At 37.1% G+C, this 25,640-nt stretch overlaps 2 protein-coding genes across 2 annotated transcripts in view; one reads left to right on the top strand and one right to left on the bottom strand.

The window, feature by feature from the left end:
• Positions 1–1,021, top strand: part of LOC104537594 (dynein heavy chain 7, axonemal-like) — a 55,152-nt gene extending 54,131 nt beyond the window's left edge. Inside the window, exons 35-36 of the mRNA XM_010180526.1 lie at positions 332–435; positions 815–1,021. Coding sequence (XP_010178828.1) covers positions 332–435; positions 815–1,021 — 311 coding nt within the window. The remainder of the gene's footprint in view (positions 1–331; positions 436–814) is intronic.
• A 3,198-nt stretch (positions 1,022–4,219) lies between these two features.
• Positions 4,220–23,819, bottom strand: SLC39A10 (solute carrier family 39 (zinc transporter), member 10). Its single transcript, XM_010180524.1, has 10 exons — positions 23,700–23,819; positions 22,752–23,651; positions 21,480–21,681; positions 16,565–16,734; positions 15,317–15,535; positions 13,835–13,955; positions 11,554–11,922; positions 9,667–9,747; positions 7,673–7,863; positions 4,220–4,378 (listed from the first exon to the last, which is right to left on the bottom strand). The coding sequence occupies exons 1-10, from the start codon at positions 23,817–23,819 to the stop codon at positions 4,220–4,222; spliced, it is 2,532 nt and encodes an 843-aa protein (XP_010178826.1).
• Between the last annotated feature and the right edge of the window lie 1,821 nt (positions 23,820–25,640).

Here is a 25,640-nt window from a genome sequence, read left to right as displayed (position 1 = left end):
TATGCAGTACATACAGAAAACTTTGTAATAATGACAACTCAAAATAGCGTCCTGTACTTTGGAATGATTTTTAACCTCCATCACTCAAAAATGCTGGATACACTATGATATGACTAGGCATTGTAAATCTTTATAAAATTGTAGTCATAATAAATTGTAATACAGTATTAGATTGTTATACTAAAAGATATTTGTTCAGCACTTAGAACACACAAAATTGACGAGAAGTCCCACACAACCAACTAGCAAGGTGTGTTGCGCTAGCTGCTGCTCACAGCTAGAAGACATTTTAAGGTTGTGCATAATATTTTATCTTTTCCAACTGATCCAGGGGTCTACGTTCAGGGATTGTTCTTGGATGGAGCACGCTGGGACAGGCAGACTAAGAAGCTAGCAGAATCTCATCCAAAAGTTCTCTATGATACAGTCCCTGTGGTCAGTATCTTTTGTTTTGGTGACATTTTATAGTATTACATACCACCAAATACTATAGTCTTTAAGAAAGTAACGGGGTAATTATATAAAAAAAATTGAATTGAAATGTTTTATGTTGAAAGAGAAATTAAGTGTCTGAGAGAAGCTGAGAATCCTCTGCTAACAATGTCAGTGACAAAGTTTGGTGTTGCATATTTGGGAGAGAAAGCAATCTGATAAGAAAGAAGAAACAAGAAACAGGTCTTCAGTGCTATCTGTTAAAAAGCAAACAAAACAAAAAGCAGCAATGCCAGAATGCTCTGGTCAAGCCAAGACTGTTTGACTAGTTGTTTTTTTTAACTGAGATGAAAAGGTTTATTTATTTTAATCTTTACTGCAGATATGGCTAAAGCCGTGTAAGAGAGCTGACATTCCACAGCGACCAAGTTACCTGGCCCCAGTGTACAAGACCAGTGAGAGAAGAGGGGTCCTGTCAACTACAGGCCATTCCACCAACTTTGTCATCGCAGTAACAATTCCTTCAGACAAACCACAAGAACACTGGATCAGACGGGGGGTGGCGTTATTATGTCAGCTTAACTCATAAACCTATCACAGTTTATGGAGATAGGTACATTTTCCAGATCACTTAAGGGATGCGTGTCAGTTCTGAAACGCCACAAGAGGACTAAAAATGAGCATGTTTACTGTGTTGCATTTGTGCCTTTCATGAGATCTGAATCAAAACACTAAAATGTAAAGGTGCACAATAAAACCTTATAAAAGCCAACAAAAATATCTGCTCCTTGAATAATTTTATTTTCTGAAGGCTCCTTATTTATAAGGAACATACATAAAATGAACACAACACTGTTGACAATGAACAAAACAGCATTTGATCATTTCCAGCTTTATAAAATTTTAAAAAATGGTTTAGTTATAACAAAAAAGACTGATAGCTCAGCAAGTTACCTTATAGGACCATAATCACATTTTAAACCATAGACTCAATTGTTAATGGGAGGGGAAAATAAAAAAAAAAGAAGAAATCACACTGCATCTAGCAACTACAATATTTTCTAAGCATAATCACAGCGGATTGAGTGCAATGTGATCTACATCAAAATTCATACGGGATGTCACACAGTGACAGCATTGTAATATACAAGTAACATTTATGCCCTCCAACAAATACAAGTTAAATGAGACTCTGGATTCAAACAGAATGGAATGTTGAAGCCAAGTAGAAATGTAGTGGAATTCAGATTGTCTGTAACATGACTCCGAAGTGTACATTAGAATCATTTGGAATTCAATACTGGTGGAAACATATAGAAGAAGTCACAGCTGTTACACTGCTCTTCGTAACTTGTAATAAATACTAGAAAATAAAACGAAACAACCCATATTTAATGCAAAATACAGTACCTACCTTCAAGGACCATGTTTTTCCCTTGTCTGAAGATGGCCTTGGAAGGAAGTTAACTCTTTTCCTATAGAGGCAGTGTATTAAGCTATAACCATATTCCAACTAATACAAAAGTAAATATACTACCTGAAATATAGAAATTTTCATTTGAAAAGAATTAAAAGAAATAAACTTTAAAAAATGATTTGAGAAAACATCAGTTCAACCACATAATGACCGCCTTACACTCAATAGCATTAACAGAAAAGGAAAATTAAGGGTCAGTTTAATATGTAAGAAACATAGGTTGTTTAAACTTAGATCCTCAGAAGGTATCCAGTCAGTTAAGTCTCTTTGAAAATAGTATTCAGTGACATAACATGGGTACTAAGAAAAAATATCACCCAGGATCTTTACACTGCAGAAATTCAGTAATCTGAAGCTAACAGCAGTGTGTTCGCTAATTAACATCCAACAGTAAACGTGTTTAAAGAAAAACTAAAACCTGAGTTCAGAACATCTAATGGCTGCATGCCCGAACTCGGGGCTTTTGGCTTCTTCACTGAAGAAACTGTGCCCTTTTTTTTGAAATGGACCCTTAATACTGTTTCTAGATACTGCATTAGGAAGAAATACTGGCAAGAACAAACCGATATCTTAAAAATACATGAGCTGCTCTGAATAAAAACTAAATTGACCAATGAAGCTTCAAAAAGTAAAGGGCCACAGGAAACCACATTAACTTGAAATGGAATGAAGATACCAACTGGCTCTCATTAAAGGCCTTAGGATCAGTGTTTTTAGCAGCTACGCTGGCACCAAGCAGACTGAAACAGAACTTACGGCACATAGTCAAAATACAGCTTTTACCTGGCATACACAAGAAAGAAGACGAACTGTGTTTTAAAAAGGGCTACTACCATGCTTAGGACTGGTACTACAGAATCAACTTGCACTCATCACAAACACAATTTTTTAAGGAGATGGGTACAAGAAGAACTAACTCATGTCTGGCAATATAAGCGTATCAGCACAATCCAATCTAGGACAGCTGATCCCAGCAAGTTAAGGCCCAAATTTTCAGTCTATCCTTCCAAATTACACATACCAACAGATCTATCACATCTGCTTTTTAATAATCTAATTTAAATACCAAAATTGTAAAAAAATATCATAGAAATGAACTCCTTTATGTTGCAAGTAGAAATCTTCTTACGTACTCTCTACTGCCATAAATGGCTGGTGCTACAATGTCTGATATCAAGGCATTGTAGAAACAGATTTTGATCTGGTATTACAGTATTGTGAATAACCTACTAGTACTACATACACAGAGCATAATTTAACCGTTGTGCCCAGGTTCAGTAACTAGCATCTTGCACTTTGGATTGTTTTAACATGAAGAGGAGGAAACATTCCAAAACAACTGTTAAAAAAATGGAGAAGTTCCCATATGGATTCTCTGTTAAAAGAGTCTGCACAAATTCACAGCCACAATTCTTCAGTAGTTTATGTTGCAAGTGGCACACCATACATGTTTAGCATCTGTAAAAAAAGAACCAGAAACAGCTCAGCAACTCCCAACATCAGAGATCTCCCCAAGCTAACACTAATTCTACTGCATTTTGCATGTTCCTACTAGTATCAAAGAACAAACATCAAATAAATCTGAGACAGGAAAACATCATCAAACTGATGCTCAACAGGACATACCACTTTGCAGCATATATTGCAACAGCCTGCCTTCTTACACATGAAGTTTATAATGATGGAGTGCAGCTTAATGCAGATTCTAAGAATTTTAACAGGGTTTAGGCTTTGGGTTGCTTTTTAAAAATTTAAACCAGCACAGCGGTTTCCAGTCATGTGCTGTTGTAGCATTTAACGCTTCAAGCCACCACTGTGCAGAAGAATCAGCACAGAGTATCTATATATATGCACACACTGTACACACACACACACATATGTATGCACTATTTCAGACCTATGTAGCCTTAAAGCTTACTACAGCTCCTTGCAGAGGTATGAATTTCAGCTGTAAATTTTCTTTTTAAATATACTCAAGAAATGATATTTCCCAAATGAGTAGATAATTCACTGTACTTTTTCTTTGTTAAGCAAGCAGTGCCTCCTATATAGTACACTGAGCTTGGCATTTATTTTTCATATTTAGTATTTCCTAATTGTTGCTCACTTGAGTTTAGAAGATGTAGTGGTAATCTCATCTGATTTGATGAAAAAAAGCAGAAGTTAATCTACATAGAAATGAATATACTGTACTTGTGTAAATAGTGCAAACCACTACCCTTCCCCTGAGCAATGTGCTTACAGTGAAGCAGTGCAGATTCAAAGCCATACAGTAACGTTAGTATAACCACAGGGATTACCAGAATTAGGTCAAAACTGGATGTCAAGCACAATTTTATCTTCATAGAGGGCAATCACCAGCATGATGGCAAATCCAAGAAGCAGGCCTAGATTCTGAAGAATGAACTGCCCCACAGGACAATAACCGTGCTCTTCATTATCTCCATCTCCATGAAGCATTTCTGGAAGCTAAAAGGGAAAACCATTTATAAAGTTATTTCATCTCTATTCCATTTACACTTGGACAAGTTTACAAGATGATACTGTCAAGAATAAACACTCCAGGATTCAGTTACAAAAAACAGCTAAAACTGCCTAACAAATTACCAGAGCATCAAATCTGCTAAAAAACCAAGGATATTACCCATCTGGTCTTGTATTACTGTATTTCAAAAATATACATAAGGCTGACAATTTATTTGACCCACTGAATATTTAAATACAAAAAATATACTGGTGTGAAACCTGTTTATCACCTAAAGACTAGACCAGGCAGCTTAACAGCATGCACTACAGCAAATTACAAAGTGTTAAGTCATTAAGAATAAATGAAGTAATCACAGACTTTAAACTACTGAAGATTGCTACACAGTCCTCATGTTGACAGGCAAGATATGTCCCAGAATTATTTTCTTTTTAATAAACCAGAGCTGTATTCACCAAGTAATACAAAACCTACTCAGAGAATGGTGCTAGAATTGCCGCTGCTGCCAATTTCCACCTTCATGGTTTTTGAATGGCAGATCTGCATGTAATTCGAGTTTTGTAATCAACTTCTATGGAGAAATAATATTGTTGTTCCAAATCTAATGATGCTACTTCTCTAACAAGACCACTATCCTTACCATTAGAAAACAGGTAATTAAACAAATTTCAGGACAATAGGATGGAAAAAATACCAAAAGGTCCATTCTTTATGGGCAGGTGTAAGGAATGGATAGAAAACTGCACCTATGTTAAGCAAGGGTGGAAACAAAAAATCTGTTCTTATTAAGGCTCAGATAAGAAGAAAATAAGGTCTTTGAGAGGCAGGCAGATTATGGAAACATCAAGACAAAAATCTGGTGCAGTTTCAAGTGTGGCTTGCAGAACCCTTCCTGCTCTTGTTTAGTCAGAATATTAGGCTTTGACTATTTGGTGGCTACTATAATGACTGAGGAAAAGGACAAGGAGTAAAAGACTGAAAATACTGCTTTCCCTTATACATGATGTCTTCATTCAGAATATGTACAGGAAATAAGTATCAGTCACAGGACTTATAAGCAAGTGGTATTTCAGTAATTATAGGCTACTGTAGAACATCTGAAGTTGCATGAAGGATCACTCTCAACTACACAGACACTATTTAGCGAGACCTGAAAAGGACTTATTTACCCTATAATAGAGAGACTTCATCATCAGAGTATATTTACAAATTAAAGTTCTCCAGAACAAAGTGAAATATCCCGTGGTCTGATGGCCAGCGCTTGGTTTCCATGAGTCCTAGTTATAAAGGACCTGGCAAGCAGGACTGAATGAGATGAAGGTCACAGGAACAGCCTCTCCCACTGTGTCTTGCCTTGACCTGCGCTCAAGCCTCCATGTGATGACTACTAATGGGACTAACATGGGCTATGCAGAACAAAAGCTAAGTTTAAAAGAAAGTTCTCGGATGTGGAGAATGCCACCTAGAAGCAAGCTGGAAGCTCCACTGACTCCAAGTTTATTAAGCACCAATGCGGCAGTAGTGCTGAACACAGAACTAACTGCAGAGGTAAATCTGCTAGAGGGCAGAAAAGCCAAGACAACTTCTGCTCATATCAGGAAACTCCACAGAAACAGAACCCTTGCTTTCAGTGGTCTTCACAAATGCTTCAATGATACCACAGAGGCTGAGAAACCCCACTGAGGGGCTAGGAACTGGCAACTACTGGCCTCAGCAGCAAAGGGGAGAGGGATCTTCATAATGTCAGCTGCTTTAGTTGGCACCAGGAAATAATACAATCAGCCCACCCCACAGCAGACATCTGACAGCCTCACAGACAGTGATCTAAGAAAGGTGCGAAGCTGTTTCAATGAGAACTGCTAAAACCCAAAGTCTGTGCCTGTGGCTTAAAGTAACTGACAGATGCCTGCCTGCTTTGACAAGTCAGCCAGTGAGAGTCAAACGTCACACATTTCATTCCTGCACCAGTCAGTTCACTTTTGAGGAAGCTGCTAAAAAATGTGGTTTGAAAACAGGATAGTCAGCACAAATGTATGCAGAAGAGGAGAACTAGCAGTGTAGGCTAACAGATTATGGCAACAAAATCTCTAAAGGAAGTTGGATAGCTGAAGAAAATGCACAGTTTAAAATACTTAAGAACTGTAAAATTTTGCAAGTGAAAACTGAAAGAGGTGAGTAACCCCAACCCTCTACAGAAATGCTATGAGATTAAACAAAATCTCCACTGGAACATCACTTAATGCCAGAACTTCAGTTACACATAATTATTTTTCTATAAGCAGTAAGCAGCCATACCAAGTGATCCAAGTAGCAATCTACTGCTAGTAGGTAGATGGCTACTTAGTCTATTTTAGGAGAAAAATAACAACTATGAGAAAGCTTGCCTCTGCTTTAGATGTCTGTACTAGGAAATAGCAGTTTGTGAATGAAGCAATGGAAATCCAGGGAGCCACTCCACAAAAAGCTGTCTGATGCCTTGTGAATTAAAGTTTTAAACCAAGTTTGAGTTTCTAGTCTAATTGATTGATAATTTAATACAATATAAGATCTGTCTTTAAAATCCAGTGAAGTGATACACCTTTTTCTCTGTATGTTGAAGCAGAAAGAGCATTACAGAATACCCTAAAAATGAAAACTCATCTCATCATCACTTGAAGTGAGAAAACTGGCTCATTTATACACAGCTCTAAAGCTGCTTAGGAAAGAAATCAGGATTGAATATGGACTGATACTATGTTCAACAAGATCTGCCTGAAGGATCTGGATCTATGGCATACACACACTAAACAGAACATACCTATAGTTTAATCCTTGAAGCAGCAGCATTTTTCCACCAGATGCTTTTTTAAAAGCTAATCACCTCAAGAGCTATGTACATGCTGAGGGTTCAGACTAAGCTTTCCAGAATCCAATATATGCAGATTACATTTGAGAGAAGAACAATTCTAAATACTGGATTGAACTCCAGTGTCTAATGTCCCATCCACAAAACCAAAGAATCATCCTAATTTTATTAGTGGGAAGTTATTTTTATTAGTTTATTTTAACAGGAGTCACTGGCAGACTTCGGTAACAGAAACCCAAGCAGGCACGCTACTATGAAACCTCACTGCATCTCTCAAAGTATCTGCAACATTTTAAAAAGTTGTAGAACAGAAAGAGCCATCTACTGTCTACAGATATTTTATGTGTTACAACAAAGAAAGTTCTGTTGCAGGTGCCGTTTCATGTCCTAGGTTTTATGCACAGAAAATGACACAGAATCGTAACAATCTTACCATGTCAACCAGTGCCACATAGAGGAACATGCCTGCAGTGACTGCAAAAATCCACAAGGTGATGTTGTTAGCATACTGTCCCACCGCTGTGCCTATCAGCATCCCTATGTAAGCCATCATGGCAGACAGGAGGTTGTACACAATCGCTTGCTTTACTGTCATACCTGCTTTAAGAAGCACAGCAAAGTCACCTAAAATGGAGACAGAACACAGCGGTTTAGTATCAATGCTCCTCGGGAGAGTAAGTAGATAAATTAGCCCTCATTTACTATCTTACCAATCTGAGACATTCCCAAAGTAAAAATGCTGCTACAGAGGCTCAACTGAAGCCTAGGCAACATGATATGACAACTCTTACAAGAACTGTGTTTATGTGCAGCAGTGCCTTAATTTGAATATGATTTAAAGGTGGCTATTCAACATGCTGATTGTCAAAAAGAGTGATTGATGGTTAAAGGTAAATGGAGAAGTCTTGATCTGGTCCTCACACAGAGAATACATCTGTGCATACAGAATTGTCTTTTTACATCACAGATGCTCTTCATGGGACATAAAAACAGAGCCTTAGTTTTGACCAATACCCGTGAAAATTCCTCTTAGCTATATACACCTCATCCTACAAATGCAAGAAGAATATAGCAAGGTATTAGTCCCCACAGAAGGTGACGATGAATTTGAGAAATAACAGCACTGGGAAAAGGAAGAGTTACATTCAGGAAAAATGTCTTCACATCTACGCTGAATCAGACTGCGTGTCAGGTTAACCTGTTTTATGTTGAATTCAAGACAGCTCTGCTAAAATTGCTGATAAAGGTAGACATTCTATGAAGATCTAAATTTTCATCTTGTAATTGGCTCTGGTAGTTTTACTCCCTTCAAACTAAACTCTTGTGAATATGAGGAGTGGAAGATGATACGCAGTCGTGAGGGTAATAAATATAATGTCACATTAGATCTGCTCAAAATTAATTGCTCAGTCTAGAATCAAAACTTAAGAGTCAAAATAAAAAGTATGTACAGTGAACTACTCACTTTATACATTAATTTAATCATGTCAACCTAGCAAGTGATAAGTACACCAACACATATTGCAATCCTTTATATACCGCAGGCAGCTTCACTTAACTAACAATTGCATAGCAGTGTTGTCAAACCACAAACATCTGTTCTATTATTTCGCAACTGTGCCCATTACTTATTACTAACCTAGTACTTAGTATCTGCCTATATAAAATGTTTTCATTCCTCATCTCTAAGGGTTTTTGGAGTACTTGTTTTACATTACTTTTGATCATTCAGAGGTAGCAGCTCATCAAGTAAGCAAGCTGTGAGTACATATGCAACTTAATCTAGCAGAATTTCACATTACTGGCAAAAAATCCTGACTCATCTCTCTAGCTGCTATTTTGCGAGTCTCATGGTGCACTAAAATTTCATGTGATGTGCCTTGTGGCTCACGGGAAAAAACAGGTTTCATCACGGTTACCTAACCCAAGAAGAAATGCAGCTAGGGAGGGCACTGGCAGTAACGCCTACAGGCTTTAGCCTAAGTAGTCATCCACACCTACTGGACTTGGCAACAAGTGGTACAAAGCATCTTCTGAAGTTCTCCACAAAGAATTTTACTTACTTAAACTTGCACTTATAAAAGCTGACTTAACATGTGCAAGACAATGCCAAAGAGTATAAAACTCTCTATAAAATGCAGAAGTATAACACCAAAATGTAAACTGTATGCTCTTTAAGAACATTTTTAAAGCGCGTTCAAAAAGCTTCATGGACCTTCTGTTACTAGATACCTGCCCAAATAACCCTGTATTAATATTCTCATTATGTACTTAGAAGCAGTATTCCTCCATTAGTCTCTGAAGTTGTGGTCAGGCTTGCAGCACCTGCATTGCAGTGCTTATCAGGATGAGTATCACAACAGCTTTTAGATAAATATTTTGTACCGATGAAGAGACTGAACATGTTGAGTTTATAGAATTAGTTACCTAATTCATGGGGAAGCTCATGACAAAATACTGCTATAGATGTACTGATGCCTCCTGTCAGTCCAGCACTAAAAGCTGCTCCTAGAAAAAAATAAATACAAATGATATTTTGCTATTTTCAAGTCAGAAAACTTAATCAACAGACTTTCCAGAGATGACACCCTTCTGTTGGATTGCACGCTTTAAGATTTTTTTCATTATGTCCATGTGCTGTCTCTATATAACCTGAAAATACTGGAAGTATCCTGGACGTGTGTGACCACTGCATACTTTATTACTTAGTTTATCTGAAGGACAAATCCTGGGAGAGGAGAACACAACTGAGCAAAACAGAGACATAAAGGCTACAAGCTAATCAATAGCACCACTTTTATATTTTTACGAACTCTCAAGTACACCAGGACAGGTAAGAATGCATTTGAGCAACAGTCTGCTCTCTCCTTTCCAGGTTGGAAATCTCAACTAATATTTAACCCACAACCTCTCTATTTCCTTTATGCTTATTTGTAGAGCACAGCAACATTATCAGTAACATTAATGAGCCAGACCTGGAAAATAATGAGAAAAACATCGACATAAACCTCTTTCAGTAACTTCTGTGTAAGCTAATTTAATTCAATCAACTTTAAATTCATACCTTAAATAAGTCTGAGATGAGAAAACTGGTATTAAATTTCTGTGCTGTGGCAGAGAAAGGCACAAGAAGAGCCTGCAGTAAGCAGTCAAAACAGTCAAAGTAGAAAGAGAAGACACAATCTGAAGACAGAGAGGAAATTTAACCATCCTCTGGGTTCCTCATAACTTGATATATTAAAAAGATGAACACACTGTTTTAAGATCTACATTTACTAAAGAATCAGCTGTTTAGGCTTGACACACAAATATTTAGAAATGGAGTTTAAATATAGTAAAGTTCCCAACAGATGGCGTAGTGATCCTTTTTGGCCCTAGAAGCCAGTGTCTAAAAGCCTTACCTGCTTAATGTGAAAATGTAGCCAAAAGTTAATTTTTATGGAGTTTAGTTTCTTTAGAAACGGTTTGGAAAAAGTGGAGAAACTGTGGTAGTTCGCACTGTTAAGTCCAGATGCTAATAAGTAGCTTGTCCCCTATCCCTCAAGATGGTGATGTTCCATCTGCTAGTATTTCAGAACCCTGTGTACTCTCAGTAGCTACCTTGGTAAAAAATTTTAAGTACGCACTTCTCTGACCATCATTTTGACTTGTGTGACATATATTCAAATCAATGTGTTTTTACAGTTCAAATGATATTTAGAGGTTTATGTGAATCAAAGTTGATTTAATAAATCTAATAAAATCTGTTTGGTACATCACTTTCTCCTACATTTGGCTAGAAATAAATCTACTGACCATAAGCCAAAACAATACTTCGCTCAAACAAAAATTAAAATACTGTAAGTAGTACTTTTTGAAACATTATTTCAGTAATCTGACTCATAGTGCATTTATTATTTACAAGTACTATATAATTCCATGTATTAATAATAATAAAATTAGTATTATTATTATAAGTAAGACTGAAAGGCATTTATTTACTATTCAAAGGCAAATACTAGGACCCAAACAACAAATGTGTATTATATGCGTGCCATAACTGATAAGGTTTGGCAGTACCTATTGTTATTTGGCAGAGATCGCTACTGTAGCTACTACCAACACAGTAATCTTGGTGGAAATAGTCACAGAATATTATCAAGGAGACTGTTACAAGTGATGGCCTTTTAATTTCCGCTCTGAAAGAGATTAAACACTGCCAATAACCACAGGAGCTAACTGGATGCCTTACCTGTTATCAATGACAAGTAAAATATTATTGAAGTTACTAAAGGTAAGAAGAAACTGTTGAGAATACTCAGTGCTTTTGCTTACCGATTGCTAAGCCATCACTAAAGTTGTGAATGCCATCTCCCATAATTACCATCCAAGCAATATTAGCTATCCCAGTATCTTTCAGGTCTTTTCCAGAATGACAGTGGCCATGGGAATGATGGGAATGTTTGTGATGCCAGTGGTGACTGTGTTTTCTAGCTATCATTTTATCTTCGCCATGGCTGTCATACTCTGAATCGTGAAGATCATGCTCTTGAGCAGCATGTGAGACATCATTGTGAGAATGGTGCATATTGTTGTCCTCTTCTACAGACAAGAAGTTTTTGGGAGGGGATTCCAGCTGGCCATCTAAATCAGTCAGTTCAGTTTCATTGAGTCGATCTTCAGATAAAACTGAGTCGTCTGCTCCTATACCAAAGCCAGTTGGGAGAGAGACTGCATTAATTCTTATTTAAAATATCACTAGCAACAACTGCATCATTGAACTAAGAATTTAACTGCTTTGCAAAAGCAAAAGAGGTATTTTAACACATCCCAATCTAGCAACTGTGTTGTCAATGCTCAGCCAAAAAAATAAATTTCTCACTGCCCCATTTTATCACTAATTTGCTTGTAGAGCATATCTAAGTCTCTCCTACAAGGCAATGACACTGTACCCACAGCACACAAAGCCAGTTTTAGCCCGACCTAGGCTTGTATCTGTTGTTTTGCTATTGATGAAGTTTATGGCTCAGCAACTGAAAAAGGGCTGTTGCTGGAACAATAATAATGTCTTATAAAGTGTGGATGGAATCTGAGTAGCTAAGGAAACCTTAACTCTCTCTAATCTCTATGCATGCCCACAAGGTCACAACTTGGCCTTCACTGAAGCGTACCAGGATCTGCCACTGCTACAACAGATCCTTAAACAGCTTCTGGCTTGTGTGCATCTTTGGGCCGGACACTTGAGCTCCTTCAATGTAGCTCATTACCCTGTCAGCAATCAAAGTATTTTTATAAAGAAATACAAAGTTAAAACAATGCAGAAGGCATACATGCATGCATTTTAAGCCTACTAATATTTCTTAAGTATTAATAAATATATACAACTGGCAATATATGCTCCAGGAAACAAAACCAATAAAGCAGTGGGGGAAAAAAGCAGTTCTGGACAATAAAGTTATTAGCTCACAATAACTCAACAAAAATACTTCAGAGTCAAAAATAAGCAAACGGTAAGCAGAATTAAAAAAACAGGCACAGAGCACCTAAGCAGCAGACAAAGAGCAGACAGAGAGGCTCTTCAACATCTTTTGGAGGCTGTTTAAAAAGAAATGGAATGGCTGTTCAGGTCAGTGGTATTGGCACTGCAGTTCAAATTCAAATTCAGCATGGGCTTCCAGTGCCTGCAGTATGAAGGATTGACTGATCAGTGGAGTGCACTTTCAGATCAATAGTGTTATAAAAGCAGTATGTACTCCATGTCATTAGAAGCAAAATTCCTCTGATCACCCGTTAAAAGAAAATGAAGAATTTTCAAACATATGTACCACCATCCTCCTCACAGCTGAAAGTTTTTCTACGTCAATGTCCCAAATCCCATTTTAAGTTGTTTGAGTGGAAGAGGCTACAGTCCTAACTCTCCCTTCTACAAACCGTTCAAATTAACAAAAATGCATTTGTATAAATATAGCCTATGGATTCTTCATCAACAAATTAATTCAGCAGCCACGTAGGCAATGGAAAGGGAAGTTTATGAAGCAAAACCCTTCCCTTACCCCTTCAAGAAGGGTGATAGAGCATTCAGATTATCATGAAGGAACAGTATGTGAAAGTTGTTTTGGATACTTCAGGAATATTCAGGATACTTGGTTGTACTTATAAAAAGAAATTAATTCTGTTTAGCCTTCTCAGCCGAACTACAATTGGTTAGAGGCTGGAATCTTCAAAGCATACCAGATATCCCCCTTTCAGGTTGTGTGTATTAATTTTTGATCTGATTTTTTGCCAGAGCTAAGCTAGTCAAACACAGCTTAACCAAAAAACACCCCTAAAACAAATGAATAAAAAACCCCCCAAAGAACCAAAGCCACCCAAAACCTGACTGCTTCAGAAGTCTGAGAACCATTTGTATGGCATACTAGGAAGTGTTCAGAGTGCTCTCAGATCTAAGGAAAACAAATTAAAGAAAGACTTAATAGGGAAAGCTTATTAAGTCTTATTAACAATGATTTGCATAATAGCAGCAAAACTGTACAAGAGGTTACATGCTACGTGCCATAGGTTACATGCCATTATGTGAATCCTGTAATCAGAGAAAATTCTGAAAATAAATGCCTACCTGCAAGGGGTTTGAGCTGAAGCCAGTCAGCATCTGGTCTACTATTTAATTTGTGATCTGAAAGTTTCCTTCCAATTGGAGATTCTTCAGTTTGTTTTTTCTTGCACCATTTCTGCTTACTCTGCAACAGGAAACAGGTAACATCTGGTTTGTAAAGGGACATGAACAGAAATGTTGTAAAAAATACCTTAGAAATAGACTGTTAACTCCCTCTTAAATAATTCTGAAGTATGATACTACAGAATATTAATCTTTGTAAGGCTTTGTTTTGTAAGCAATGATACCAATCCTAGTGGAAATTAGCTACCTACCACAGAATCTCTCACACACAGACAGACAAAATTTCACTCCAGTGACAGAGTACATTATGACAAGGATTGCTCTAACAGCCCAGAAACACGTTGTGTACAGAGGAGTTACATTTGCTTATTTTCTTCAAGAAAGCAAGCATGCAGCAAGAACAGCTCCTCTCTTCTGTTCAAGTTTTATACTCCTATAACTTCCTTGTATGTTCCGCTAGAGAAAAGCTTGCTACTTTCCTATCTGCAGCCCATAGAACAGAGATCACAGATTTGCCAAAGCAGCCTAGGGGATTTAATTATTTAATTAATCTCAAAGAAAAGATGCTCAATGTGACAGCTTTTATCTCTTAAGATCTAAGAAATGCCTCCTTCAACACAGAAAATCTTTTGCTGCCTGTCCAGCTGAGGCAGCAAGTCTGATGTGAAAACAGAGAACGTTAAATTTTTCTGCATCCATTTTGGGAGAAGCAATTATAGTTTCACCAAAATAATTTTCTCCTCAAAGTCGAATGATGGAGGCAAAAGTTTAAAGTGTATTTATAATGACTGTTAAAAGAATATGGCTCTGGTGGCTTGAATTTCTACCCCCAGTCACACTCCCCCTTAGGTACTCGCTCTCCTTTGATACCACGGTCAAGAATACAGCATGCTCCTAGCCCTAAAAATCCAATCATTTTCAGGGAAACAAGTCAAAATTTGGCTGGCAATTTATAGGAAGCAGGAGGTTTACAAATTTTGGCATTTTTTTCATTTGGAAAAACTGAATACATCTGTTAAACTGGCACCATTGGCTGATAGTATAGAGTTAAATTTCTTGTAAATTGTCTGACAATTGTCTGGCTCTATTACCAGTTCTTGCTTACACACTGCCCTTCATAGTCTAGCAAAAAGATCACTTTTCAGATTTAGATGCTTTAGAGAAAGAGCTGTAAGCTCTTTTACTTAGATCTACTTCCAAATATATCTGCAGCCTCCCCCATCAGATTTCTACTTCGTCTTCCCAAATGATCTTGTTAAGAAAAGCAACCTGTTTTAGAAAAGGGTTTCCTCACACACAATCAAACAGAACACAGATTAGCAGCACTTGCTCACTTAGAATCATCACACAGACAATTCCCCAATGCTCAGAAGGTAACTTCAAGTAATATATTTGAAAATACCATGCAATTTTAGCGTGTACCTTTTGTTTATTGTAATGCTTGTACATTCTTATACAATGTTCAATGATGAACAAAACATAAATGCCTCCAAGTGCCACAAGACCCTTCAGCACTGGGTCATTTTCTTCTAGAAAGCCTTCAGTCCGTACTCCATGTCCGTGGGCATGTCGATGAGAACGCTTGTGTTCATGGACATGACCATGGCCATGGTGGTGACTGTGGTTGTGGCCTCCATGTGACTGTTCGGAGAGAAAAATAATAACACAGCATGACCTGGTGCAATCAGGAGACTGAAACGGCTCTGAGCTCAGGTAACAGAATATGCAACCCTGCTAGAAAAGTAGCATAAGAAGACTTTAAAAATTAGGTTGTGGCTTGATATTTTTTAATACAAACACATTTTACCATAGAAATTTTTCATTAGACTATTCATTACTCTTATAAATAAAAAAATACTCTTCTGGGAAATTTTCAGAGGTGGAGAGAGTGGGAGATAGTCAAACTTCAACTTTTTTCTGTCACAATGCTGAAGATAATGAGACTAACACTGAGAAATGTCGCAACGAATTACCATGCCTACACTCCCATTAGCAACCAAACCTCATGCGTTTAACCATTACAGTCAAGTACAGCCTTAATTCTGTTCTGAAACATAAACTTGCAAAAAAAACCCAAGCCCCCCATGACCAAAAATCTATTAAAATTTACACAAAAAAATACGTAAACATTAGTCTTTTTGCTAAAAGAATTAAGGTAACAAAATTTTAGAAAACACTACTCCTAAAAATTACAGTATACCTTCACAAATTAAAAACTGCTTACCTTCCCAGGAACTTGAACGATTTCTTGATTCAGTAAGTTAGAGGGTACTTTCTCCTCTAAAGCTAGTAACCAGGAAGGTTAATCTCCCTCAAATACGTTTAGGTGGTACTGATACACAAGCATCATTAGACAAGATATAGTGATACTGCTAAATTTAAAATACTATTGTTAGTTTCATTATGAGTTTTAAAATACTGTGACAGAAGCTAAACTATGAATACACAACTACTTTTTTCTTTTCCTTTTTTTTTAACCTTTATGAAACACACATTTCCTTTCTTTTTGTTAACAGAAAGTCTCAAACACTGTTTCAGGATGTCCCTCATAGTCAAGTCAATCTACATCCGCATCAATGAACATTTATTTGTTGACACTTGTCAAACAATTCTTTGAAAATTCTATACACAGTCACAGTTAAGAATAAGAGGTAAGGAAACAATACTCACATGCGGCAAAAGATGGAGTAGTGCATCTCCACTCATTGTTCCTACAGCCAGAGCTACCAAGAAAGTTAGAAGAAATTTGAAGCACCATTGGTTAATGATGGGGACCAAGATCACACCTAGCAAGGAAAGCAGGCTAATGACGGTGATAGAGATGATACCACAAAACCAGGCTGTGGGAAGAAATGAATACAGAAAGGTTATCAGAACAATACTTGTACAACTTTTAAGAGTGATTAACGACTTTCAACTATCTCTTATAAGAAGGTGACTTTCCTTTAGCCTAAGTTGTGTGACCGTTCATTCAAAAAGGTGCTGAACAATATGAAGGCAGTACTGAGGTTCACAGCAAAAAATACAGATGCTTATTGACAGTACAACATTTTTAAATTGCTACCAATCACTGTAACTTAGATCATGTAATCCTGAAACTTTTGTGTATAAATATGCCAAGAAGAGTGCCAGTAGTTGTGTGCAGGATTTGGAATATTTTCCCCTCGCAACCAATGTTGAATAAAGAATGCCTGCTTCTTAATGCCTCATTGGTGTTAAGAGGTTTTTCTATTCCTGATTTCAGTAAAAAATGTGAGCTTTTTATAATCCTGATTTAAAATACTTAGCATCTCCATACTACAGTGCATGGTCTGACTTTGCTTACATCTATGAGGGTCCACTAATTTTCGATGAAGTGGGGGAATACATCCTGGGAAACGAAGGAGTTGGGGGGAAGAGGAAAAGAGAGGAGGAATGAGTATGTTGTAGCTGCACAGTGAATTTTATAATTTAGCAGTCAAATGTCCCAAGAATTCTAGCTGTACCAAAAATTCCATCTGTACCCAGAAAGCTACAGATCAGACCAGACTTTGCCACTAGAACTGTGGTTGTTGCAGGCCTGGTCTGGTTCAACACCAAAACTTACAACAACTGCTGTTTTAAAGTTTATCTTGGGATTATTTTTCACAACAGCACAGAAAAGGAAACAGCTCAATTCAAATGCAAAGGATACAAGAGCACATCCACCAGGAGAAACTGACTGACTGGAAAAAGCTTTAGAAAGTATGCAGCGTACACTGAAATGCATAGCAATACCGAGAGGAAAACAGAGAGTTGGTGAAAAGGCAAAGACTGCCATTAGAAGAGGAACTAAAAACAGAGGCTGGAAAGCGGGACTACAAAAGTAGGTCTAGAGTGGAAGCAGGACCTTGCCAACCGACACACTGCTACTGCACGGCGTTGATTCATCCCCAGAGCACTTCAATCATGTACTCTGGATTAACGACCTCTGCTGAAAGAACCAGCTTAGATGGACTTGTAATTCAATACTGAATCATGCATGCATGCACAAGTAGCCCAAATAAAAATTACACAGTCATTTGGTATGACATTGGAACTCCGATCTGGACACAGACGTTATGATGTGAAGTGCCAGGTTAAATGACCAACAGCCTCACATGGAGAAAAATGGAAAGGACACCATGCAAACTGGCTTAAGTCTCCTATATCATAGCACAGATTTGGCAAACATACTGTTATGAATGATACAGTATCCAAGCATGGCACCGTGATTAAGATATGGCACATGAGAATTAGAATACAGAATCTGTGCGTCTCTTAGATCTTGGTTCTCTGCTTCCATCTCTGTTAAACTCTTAAAAGATGGTATGGAAACAAAATTATCAGCAAAATGTTGCTGTCAAGCCAAAGATAAAAAATACATACAAAAGCTGTGCATGACCTCACAGTTACATGTATGTACAAACACTCCTATAAAAAGGACTACTAAGGAAGAAACTCCGGCACAAAATTTTATTGAAGGATTTCATTCAACTGTAGTGTTCAAAACACTAAAATACTATGAAAGTTGAACTAATATGCAGTATTATGAACACTGCAAGAGCTCTTAAGAGCTCTATAAAAGATCTTGGTGCATTAACACTCCTAGGAATACTGTATAAGGCCTGGTCAATGAGGTGAAGTTATTATGCACTCGCTTATAGAATATTTCTGTGGAAACAAAAAAAAGAAGAGGGAGGTGACTGAACAATTTCTTCAGTAAGGATCCTCTGTTCAAACAGCAGGTAGCAAACAAAAGACTGCTACACACCAGATTTTGGACAGCTATCTGTAAGTTAAAACAGACTAAAAGGGTAACAAGGTAGATGCTTGTAAGGCTGAGAACAGTTAGCTCTCTGCAAGCTTTAACAAGCAAGCAAGCTAACAGGCTCCACTGAAGCAAAGCCTTTCTGGGCTCAGCAAATGGTAAGCTCCAGGGAACACTGACACCTGCACAGGCAGAGTTACAAGACATATCTGATCTGTAACACTTTTAATCAACAGCTCTAACTGATCTCCATCTTTCAAAAAATTGCTTACTATTTACTTGTTTCACTTCTGTTAGCTTGATTCATGCTAGGGTGTACCTTTCCTTTTAAGTTAAGTAGTTCAGGAGCTCTCAATGGTAACAAGGTCACCTCTTCCAACAGGTACAGTGTGAAAGCTCAGTTGTATATATAAGCCCTTGAAAATCCTCTATTAGAAAATGTCACAGAACTATCTGTAAATTACAGGAAGAAAATCCAATACGGCCTCCTAAGTTTTTGGCCATCAGTTAATTAAATCACTTTGCTTCAGAAAACTGCACTATCAGAACTAATGGAAACCTTACAGGTTTGTATCAATGAACAGAAGCAGCACTGGCCTATTAATTTTTTTGAAAGCTTTAATTAAATCTAAAGACAATCACAAAAATCTAGTGTTCACAAATGTCTGCATCTTCCTAACTCTGGGCAAGTATTGCTATCTAAAAATGTTTACATTAGCTTGGGTAAGCAGACATTTTCATTTTAGTGGATTCCTACAACCTGCAGGTTAAGTTGCTCTATGACTGACATTGGGCGTACACCTCCCACAGTTCCCACACACCAGATAAGAATTGCTATTTGGTGATTCACTTCCTTACTCACAAAGCGAAAATGATTACTACATCAACCCAAGTCTAACTGTAGCTAATACAACAGTATACAGGAAACTGTTGTGAAGAATGATTTATCATTATCTAATCAAGTTGACCTGTTTTAGAGGTTACTGTTTGCTTTCTGAGTCAAATCAGTAAGGTAAAAACCAATTTTTTACAATTAACCAGCAAATACATTATTTATACTCAAGATAGTAGATGCTATAAGACATGTTAAATGTTCACAATAAGCTTCACTAATTTTGCAAATTCTCTTAAAATATTAAAGGTCTTCAAGCTGAGTTATTAATCAACTCCTTTACTTATTACAGAGAAATAAAATGCATTCTTTTAAAAAGAAGCACTCATCTGTAGAAACTTTCTAATTAAAGTGGTCCAAAGCACGTGCAACATGACAGTTCTGTACGTGGTTCCAACATTTTAATTGGCAGAAAATGCTTAGAGCTACTCTACAAATCCTCTTGGGAATAAGGCAGGGGTCAACTCTTACTACAATAAGACCTTCCCACAAAACAGTATGCTGCCATGTAAAACACAATCTATTCGGTTTGCAGCAGTCTTTGAACAGTTAACAAGATAGCAGCTGTGTCACTACAGAAGATTTATTTATAACTAGTTAATTATTTTAATGACTGCAGCGTTGTTAAGAAAGATTACCAGCAATGCATTCTTTCCAGCAATTAACATCTATCAGAATGTAGTTACTTCGAGCTTTATTTCTAATGATGTTAATAAACACCTATGTACTAATCAATATTCAGAATTACCAATACTTTTCTTTTCAAAACATTGTACCCAAGATTTTTAGGTTTTTCATGTTTCACTACAGCTAAGCATCTGTCAACAGTTCCATTATATTTATGAGAGACAGCAGCAGTAAACATACATTTTAGAAGTATACTCAGTTATGAAATCACAACAATGGATGCTGCCCTTAAAGTAACTGCTTTGACAACAGTAAAAATATTTTTAGCTTAGAACCATGGTAAGAATAAAAAAGTCTGATTTTTACTCAAGGCACATACACACAAAAATTAAAACTGCTAACAGAGGATTTTGACTGAATACTTCTCATATGCTTAAGAGAGGAGTAGGATGGGATAAGTGACATTGGAAGTCAGAAAAAGGGAACTGTTATCAGAAATGGCAATTTAAATGCTCTTGTGTCTTGCGTAAATCTTCATATTTCTTAAGTTTCTAAAAAAAAATCTGGAAGTCAATTCTACAAATCTGCATCACTTCTAGAATATATAGAAGATAACACCTGAAATCATATTCTCCAGTGCATGAACTGTGATGAAGGTGCTGCTCTCCATTCCTGAATTAATATATCCAGGTCAAATTAATTAAAAAAATCTGTGCCAAAGTAACACCGCAACTTTCCACCTTTGAGGTAAACATATGGAGCACCTCAGTCACACTAAGAGAAAAAGACGTATTTTAAATGATGGAAGTAATCCAAACTGTAGTTGGACTTGCTCATCCCTAGAGGTTTTTCTGTCTTCAAAGATTCTGTACCTTGCATATTTTTCTAGTACAAAAGAGTCCAATATCTACAGATAGGTGGGACAAATTCAGGCCAAAATGCCTGGGCTGTAGGCTCAATGATCGGACATTAGGCCTCAATGACAGAAGACAAAAAAAGAAATAAAAATACAGAAATATAAAATAAAGAGTGAAAATAAAGAAAAAGGATAAAAAGGTACAAGAAAGAAAGGTATGCCCCTCTGAGCCATGGCTACTTCAGAGAAGCTATTATGCCACCATACAGGATACTATGTCCCCTGACTTAAAGGAGCATGCCGTCCCAAATTTCTGCTGGTAAATATGTTACATTTCAAGCATTTCTTTACAGTCAATGCTAAGCTGTATGACATTTCAAACTCTGAAGTTAACATTTACAATGCAAAAGAATTTTGAAGACTTGAGATGTTACACACCTACCTGATGCACCTGTTTTATCCTTATTCTCAACTGATGCATTTTTACTTTTCATAAAATCTTCAAGCTCATCATAATGTACAATACAAAGTCTTCTCTCAATCTGGTACAGCAAAGCAGGACACATGTATATAAACAATTCAGGAGATATTGGAGAGCTGGTTTCCAGACCATAGTATCGTAGCAGCTGAGTAACATTTAAGCACTGCAAGCAAATAGTACAAACAAATTAAATACAAAAGCAACTATTTCATTAAAAAAACTACAGTTACGGAAAATTTAGCACATGATTTGAGAACACAAACAGAAAGTAGAAACTCCAGCCCACAACATTCCTCCAGTGTTAAAACATGTCTAAGCTTATCTAAGTGGTTTATGAAGGCAAAGAAACAGTAAAAACATGTGCACAACAAACTCAAGTTTCCAAACACCTATATAATTTTTTATAAATGTCAATGAAAAAGAGTTTCCGTATCTTTTACTATTACACAGTACAAGTAATGAAGAAAGAGCAAAAGGAAAGGAGTGGAAGAACCTAAATCCAAAATAGTTTTTTTAACACTTCTCTTTACCAACCCACATAATGTGTTTGGAGTTTCACTTTTTATTCAGTTCAAAACATCAAACTCAGCACTCACTCCATCCTTTCCTATCCTAACTTCTAGTTTAAAACCATGACATCAAAATGCCCTCCTTCTGTAGTTAACTGTAGGGAAGGGAAAGTAACGTAATTATTTAAAAAAACTATTTCTGGCAGAAATAATGGATGTTGAAGGGAAAAATGGAAGAGCTTACACTGAACGCAGTGCTACAGAAGCTACACCTACACTGTTTCACAATTTCTTAGGAAATTCAAAGGAAGTTGAAAAGATGCAGGTGTTTCACAGGAATGAGTCTCTGTGCAGCTTCCAAAAATGTTAATGACCTTAGATTCAGAAACAAGTCCAAAAAAGGTATATGTGTGGGAAGTATTCATGAATATTGGGAAGGGAAAAAGCCCCACCTGTAAGCAGGGTATCTGAGGAAGCTTTGAGTATCTCCTTTATACAGATAAATAGGCAGGAGAGATCTCTGAGAAAAGATGGGTGATGGGCAGACAGCGATGAAAACCTATAAAGTAAACTCAAAACTGTGAGAGTGACCTTTAGCATTTTCACTCTGCAACCTGCATTATGCAACAGTTGCGAATTTGCTTCTGTGCTGTCTGTGGGTATGCACCTTAAGTTCTGTAACAGCAGTGAAAGTGAACTTACCAGTTCTCTGATTCAAACTCACCTCTTCACGATCACGTTCGTCTTCGTTATGATCCTTATGACTACGTGTTGAAAAAATAGCATGTTTTCTTACAGCATTCTGCTTATGAGGTGCCTCTCGCTTGCTGGTATGGTGGTGTCCATCCTCATTACCTACACTGGAATCCTGACGTCCATGACTAGTAGAGCGATCGCTACTGTGCTCGTGACGGTGTACATGCAAGTGAGATGCATCATGTACATGATCATGTTTATGAACACGATTGTGCTCATACTGATCACCTGGATCATGATCCGGGACATAATCCCGTGCAGCATCTCCTGAAGTCTCACTGATCTTCTTTTGCTTCTTCTTCTGTTTCCGTTGTTTTCTTTCTGGCTGATCCTGAGTTGTGTTTGTCTCTGTCGAAGGTTCGTGGTTCTGTTCTCCATGCTCACTATGACTAACTGAATCATTACGAGAATGATGTGTACCATTACGGTCATGATGATGTAGGCGAGGGTGGTGATGATGGTGATGGTGACTCTGGTCATGAATGTGTTTGCCATCATCTTTCCCTGACGGCACTACTGTGTCTCTCTCAGGGTCACATTTATGATTTCTCTTTGCAGCCATACCAATCATGGTTTGGTTTTCTGAATCCGAGTGGCTATGAGGATGGTTATGAGAGTAAGAATGCTTTCCTTCCTGTACTTCTAAAGCATATAAATGAGAAACATGATCATGGCCAATATCATCATGATTTATCATCACTACTTTTACCTCTCCTAAACCAAGGCTTATCAACAGTTTTTCCAGGCCAAAAAAGGATAATCTTCCATTTTCACCATATCGATCAAAAATCTTTTCAATGTAGTATTTTTGTTCATTTTCAGCTTCCAATGTTGAAAATTTACTCGGTGTAGATTCTGCTCCTCCATTCTGGAAGTAGGATTCATTTGAGATCTGATAGTCATTATGGTAGTGTACGCTGTCATGGTCCGCTTTAGGACCATGGTTATGTCCATCTCCATGGCAGTGATTGCACTGATGAAAGATAAATGTCAGCAAACAAATGATGCAAAATTTTGTGTGCATGTGTACCTTCATCTCCGTTTCCTACAAGAAACACAAGGGGAAGCACTCAGGTGTAAAAGCAATCTCAACATTTGTACTACATGAGTAGCAGTCTGGTACTCATTTGTACCAACAGCTCACAAATGTTTTTAGATATTGATGTTAACAGAATCACAATTGCAGTATTTTTACTGCAGAATTTGTATTAATGTTCTTTTCTTATCCAACAGCAAGATAGGCTCTGTGTATCTTAGAGGTGCAGTCTTACAGTAGGCAGTTACAAGAAAAAGATCAGCATTTACAGTCACAATGGAACATTTTTGTGTATATTTTCAGAGGCATCTATGCTTACAATAACCTATGATACTGAAAATCTTGTTAAAACACAAGTTACAAAAGAATAAAAATTACTTAAAAACAGTAATACTGTGTTTTCGTATTTATGGGGATGACAGGTATGTAATACAGTTGAAAACCCACACATCATCTGTTGTCTTAAGTGCTGCTAAAGCACCTCCACTAAACACACGCACTGCAGAATTCCTTATTTTGACTGGTAATTAGCGATTTAAAAATAAGTTGTCATTAACCAACTTTACTGTATTGCTTAAATGTTCGTATTTTCAGTACTTTTTACTTACATGAATTTACTGTTTTCAAAGATCTACATGAATGTTAATTAAAAAATAAGATATGCACGGAAAACATCAGTTTATGGAACTCAAAAAACACTGTTCATGCTGATGCACTAGCTCAAAGGAGACTACTGATTTTAGAAATTATATCATCTAGACAATGTGGTTTTCAATTTAGATTTAAATGTAAGTAACTTACTATTCAACATTGGGTAATGAAGAGGGTACTACAGCATTCTATCTTGTGTTCAGTGTTGAAAACAATTCACTATTTTATAAAATATGACAGCTTTACTTTGTTTACATCTGCTAGCAATAGTAAATATAAAACTGGAATAATTATTATAAGAGAAACTTTTAAGAACAAAAATCCAAGTTTATGTCAAAATTATGTTCTGTGCTTAAGCACTTGCAAAGTAGAGAGCTAAAAATAAGCCAAGATCTGTACTTTATGACTTCTATTTTCTAGAGCCTTACTTTACATGGAGAATAACCTCTAAAACGCATGTATATAAAAAAAATAATTTAAACACTGCCAGGGTTTTCTAGCAACACATTTGTTCTTGTTTGGTACAAAGCCAAATAAAATGTGGACTCTTTACAACAGTTCTGCTGGATACATGTAGTAAATAATCAAGCCCCCCAACAGCAAAGAGGCGGACAACAAAAAGAAAAAAGCACATAGCTTCCCTATAAATCTCAAGAGTTGAAAGACTAATTTGAACAGTTTAATGGAGTAGACTAAAATAGACAAAGGAACCAAGTACGGAAGTAGGGCTTTTACACATGAGTTAAATTTAGAATATGACTGAGAAGGAAAAGAAAGCTGAGAGAAAGGATAAGGACAGTGCTCCATCCACCTCACTTGCTGTATACTCAGATGCTACAAAAACACGGCAGCAGATGCAAGGAGACCAGGTCAAGTATGCTTTCATCTCATTTTACACTGAAAGCACTTCTAGTTCCTTATGCACACCTTGACTAGAGCAGTCACTGATCCTGCATTCAGAGATGCAAGTGACCTGGTTTATGCATCCTAAAATGCTACTGACATTTGAGAAGTTGTCCTTCTCAAACCCACCCCAGCTGCTAAGTAAGGCATGCTTCATGAAATCAGTTATGAAAGTGCTTTGCAGCAAACCACAGAGATTTAAGCCCATGTCTTGCACTTAAGCACCGGCAACCACGTTATTGCATTGAGAAAAAACCTCTTGGAAGC

This window comes from Mesitornis unicolor, unplaced genomic scaffold (assembly GCF_000695765.1).
Source record: "Mesitornis unicolor isolate BGI_N332 unplaced genomic scaffold, ASM69576v1 scaffold18283, whole genome shotgun sequence".
NCBI classification, from domain to species: Eukaryota; Metazoa; Chordata; class Aves; order Mesitornithiformes; family Mesitornithidae; genus Mesitornis; species Mesitornis unicolor.
The sequence above is the reverse complement of the archived record's forward strand: the minus strand, read 5'-3'. Positions and strand labels throughout refer to the sequence as shown.

Coding starts and splice junctions, on each gene's coding strand:
- SLC39A10 (XM_010180524.1), bottom strand. CDS start 23,819: ATGAAGGTACACATGCACACAAAATTTTGCATCATTTGTTTGCTGACA. Junction 21,682..22,751: donor ACGAACGTGATCGTGAAGAG/GTGAGTTTGAAT, acceptor ATTTGCTTGCAG/TGCTTAAATGTTACTCAGCT. Junction 11,923..13,834: donor TCAGCTCAAACCCCTTGCAG/GTAGGCATTTAT, acceptor GCTTTGGTATAG/GAGCAGACGACTCAGTTTTA.